We start from the raw sequence: 4,194 nt of genomic DNA, 5'->3' as shown, positions 1-4,194 counted from the left end.
TACCTTACTTCCCATGAAAATAAATATTGTTTAAAAAACAGCAGCGATGAAATGTTGTGCCTGTTTTCACTTACCTACTTCAAATAAGTAGGAACCGGAGACGGTGGCTGTTTCAGGGGGAAAATTCTAACAGATTTGAAACAGCTCAAATCTTGGTCCAAATCCTTCCAAAAATGGATCAGGCAGTTACTCTGTTCCAAAAACGAAAAAGACCAGAAAACTATTGCTAAATCAAATTTGAATATTATTTGCAACACCGCTACATGCTTCAATTTTTAACATGAATAAAAAATTTGGAGCAAACGATCATTTGAACCACCATTGAAGTTGCCCTAAGAGTTTTTTTTTTCTCATGAAGGAAAAATTGCCACCGCAAACACAATTTTTGATTTTCGAAATGATTTCAGTACCTTTCTACAGTTAAAGTAAAGAGCGTATTCTCGCCAAGAGAATTGCTCTCTGGACTCCCTAAAAATGGATGGCATATTTCTTTTCGCTCGAATGCTGTCAGTTCAAGATGGCGTCGAAACAGCAAGAAAACCGCGAGCGTGTTGTTCGGTTTTACGAAACACCGTAGCTACGTGTCAAAAGAAAGGAACCCAACCAACTTGCTGTAGTGCCATCCAATCGAGGATTTTTTTTCGGCTCCCTCAATGTCCTAGTGTATAAAAATAATTGACGGGTCAAGGATACGAAGCAGTTGACCACGAGTTCCGGAAGGTTGATGTCAGTGCCGTCCAGCGCACCTGTGAGAACATCGCGACTATGTTGCGTCGTACGGCTGATCAGGGTTCCTTCTCCAATATTCGATGACGGTTTTTTGAAGAATAAACATTATGTTTTTAATTAAAAATACTGAATTCGTTAAAAAGTATTTGTTTTTTACTGTATGACTGAAAAAATATCATTTTTCATTGAATACTCGTTAGCACTGAGAAATAATGTTTTATTGCTTCAAGTAGTTTCAAAACTTCCGTCAGCTGGAATATTTTATATAACGCACGGCACGATAGTACGTAGCGCATTGCAGCTGAAGCCTTAATTGTATTAAATTCAACGAGACTAATTTAGGTATACGATGAATCATCTAAATAATCACAATGTAATTAACAGAATCATTGTCCGGGATAACATATGCAATGCTTGGAAGTAATCGACTGAAATAAGGGTCAAATGAGATAATAGAAGCCTTTGCATACTCGACTCATCGTTAAAGTCATGCCCTAAAGTGTGCCAAGTAAGGCAGCGGTTATCAATTTGATAAGCAATCTCATAAGTTCATCATCCTAGGCTCGTCTTAAATTGTAAAAAGACGGAATCGTCTTTATCACTCATCAAATGACTATTAGTTCAGTTCCATGTTAGTGATTACAAAGGCTTGCAAAGTTAATCAGATAATCAGTTTACCGTTGAAAAGTTGGAGTGTGATGATGCAGGGTGCGTTGAAGTGGTGATTTATGTCTTTGATATAAGTAGTTTTAAGGTTTTATTTATTTACAGCTGCAATAAAATTAGTTTTTATACTAATTCACAAAGCAGTAGCCGAATCGCCAACAGTGACAAACATATACTATCAAAATCCAAACGATTGCACAAAGTTCACTATAGGTTTGAATGAAGCTGTTACATACGAATGTCCACGCGGTTATCATTGGAATAATTACATGAACCGTTGTGATTTATCTGAGTCTAAAACTTCTACAACTCCAAAATACTACTATTCCTATTCACACGCTTATAATCCCATCGGCCATGATGCAGCCAGCAGATATGAGATTTCCAGACTCGCAAGGCCACTAGAAATGCAATGCAGACAAGGATACACCTTCAACAGCTACACGAATCGTTGCGAAGTTCTTCCAACAGCCAGCCGCCCGAAAACTCCATATCTTGCGCCAAGATTTCACACAGTTCCACCCGGAACATCTTCCATAGGTTGTCCCCGAATTGTTGATCCGAACAATCCTGTCTACCGGCCGCATTCGGATTGCGCCAAGTTCTACATGTGTACCCCGAGTGGTCCCGAGGAATGGTCTTGTCCGGATGGATTGCACTGGAGTGAGACGGTCAATCGATGTGACCAATCGTGGCGAGCCGGATGTCGACGGGACGATAGAGTTATTTCGGTTGTAAAATCCACGATGAATCCTGTAACGACGACGACGACGACAACTACAATTAGAAGTTCACATTTCATTGCTAGTACAGCTGCAACGCCTTACTATTCTCTTACTACCACAGCCAGTGATGACAATTTTGGAGGTGTGACGGAAGATACTACAATTTGGGAGGACTTCTACACTACGGATAGCTCAATTCTTTGATTAGATTAAGGTGAAGATGAATTAAAGCCAAACCTTAAATTTTCAAGAGCACAAATCTGGAGAACGGAACACCCGTTTGAGCTGAAAACTTTATCGATTGGTCACCACCAGCGAGTGACCAATCGATTAAGTTTTCAGCTTGAACGGATGTTTAGTTCTCCAGATCCGTGCTTTTGAAAATTAGAGGTTTGGCTTCGATTCATCTTCACCTTAACCATTTTAATTTAGAAAGTTCAAAAAAATGTCTGAATAAAGAAAGTAGCATAATTGCAAATATGTTTGAGTTGCCACTACTGGTTGAGATCCAGAAGAGTTAGTCCAAGACAAATAAACATTGTCGATTTTGTGGTTTTTATTTAAAAATCTTGCTATAAATTCACCAAACAGCGTCCAATGTTAAGTTCAACGACGATTTAAGGCGAAGATGAAACAAAGGAGCACATGGAATTTTCAATAGCACAAATCTAGAGAACTGAACATGGCTTTGTGCTGAAAATTTGAACTATTGATCTCCATCAAGTGAGGAAACAATCGATCATTTTTAAAGAGTGAAAAATGTCTGGTTCTAAATATTTGTGATTTTGAACAATTTAGATATTAGCATGTTTTGTCTTTCAACATGTTGACTCAAAGCCGCTTGAAACACACCATCTCGATTCATCTATTATAACCGATTTTGATACTTATTTTGCATGTAAGTAAATAGCTCATTAATAGTTAAAATAACAAGAATTACAACATCAGAACAATCAACATACACACTTAAATTAGAATGCCGAATCTCGGCTAATTTTAACCGAGATCCGCACAGCTGAGAAGTCGGCATCCGAATTTCCTGGGATCTCAGTAAATAAAAGCCGAGTATCAGTAAATCGTGCTTCGTTGCTAAGCAACCGGACAAATTGTTAGCTGAATCTCGGTTAAAATCTGGAAACCGAGATTCGCACAGCCGAGCTCGTGAAAAAAATCTAAGTGTGTAGACAAGAAGTCAATGGACGGAACTTAAGATTATTTTCAATGTGCAATTTTGAGAATTCCAATCATTCAATAATCGCGCCAACCACGTCCCAACGATCATCATGTTACTAAGGCCCGAATCAACATATTCATGGTTGTCACTGGAAGGAATTTTTGTTAGAGGGAAGGATTCAAAAGCTACACATTCTGGATTCACCTTGGAGAGTGATGCAATTTATGTAACCTCAATTTAAAAAGTAATCAATTGTCATAGATAAAGACACCGATTGTAATGAATTATTCTAAGATTTTATAAATACCAAGAAGGACATATGTGTTGTGTTTTCATGTTGCGGTTTTTGGGCAAAGAAAGAGATATCACGTAAGGACCTATATAACATTGAGAGATTTTCCTCTCTCTCACTCTCTTTCAATTATAAGGGCAACTTCACCGGTGGTCCAAATCACAGGTTTGGTCCAAATTGATGGACCATTTTAATAATTGGAGCTTGCACCGGTGTTGCAAATGAAGTTCCAATTTTATTTTATAACAGTTTTTGAACAGGCTAACAGCCTGATCCATTTTTGGACCAAGGATGTTCCAAATCTGGTTCGACACAATTTTGTTTACCAGTTCGATTTTTTTGGTAAAGATGCAAAAGTTGAGAGAGATTTAAGAAGGACGGCGTGAAAGCACGAAAGAAAGCTATTTCGGAAACATTCTAGAAACAAGCAGTTTGACATTTCGAAAAAAAATGGAGAATGTTCAAAAATTTGCCAGGAATTCCTCCGGGGATCTACTCCAGAAGGTTTTTCGGAGATTTCCAATAGTAATTTCTCCGGAGATTTTTTCAGAGAATTTATCCGGAGATTTCCTCTAGGAAGTTCTGTGGGGATATGAATCAGGAATTTC

General features: G+C 38.1%; 1 protein-coding gene across 1 annotated transcript; it reads left to right on the top strand.

Annotated features, from left to right (window-relative positions):
* Positions 1-1,284: 1,284 nt before the first annotated feature.
* On the top strand, positions 1,285-2,366 carry LOC5579299 (probable chitinase 10). Its single transcript, XM_001647557.2, has 2 exons — positions 1,285-1,437; positions 1,501-2,366. Exons 1-2 carry the CDS (start codon positions 1,359-1,361, stop codon positions 2,322-2,324), a joined length of 903 nt encoding a protein of 300 aa, XP_001647607.2. The 5' UTR covers positions 1,285-1,358; the 3' UTR covers positions 2,325-2,366.
* The last annotated feature ends 1,828 nt before the right edge of the window (positions 2,367-4,194 follow it).

Source organism: Aedes aegypti, chromosome 2 (genome assembly GCF_002204515.2).
Source record: "Aedes aegypti strain LVP_AGWG chromosome 2, AaegL5.0 Primary Assembly, whole genome shotgun sequence".
Classification (NCBI taxonomy): domain Eukaryota; kingdom Metazoa; phylum Arthropoda; class Insecta; order Diptera; family Culicidae; genus Aedes; species Aedes aegypti.
This window is presented reverse-complemented; position numbering and strand designations above follow the sequence as displayed.

Coding starts and splice junctions, on each gene's coding strand:
- LOC5579299 (XM_001647557.2), top strand. CDS start 1,359: ATGTTAGTGATTACAAAGGCTTGCAAAGTTAATCAGATAATCAGTTTA. Junction 1,438..1,500: donor TTGGAGTGTGATGATGCAGG/GTGCGTTGAAGT, acceptor ATTTATTTACAG/CTGCAATAAAATTAGTTTTT.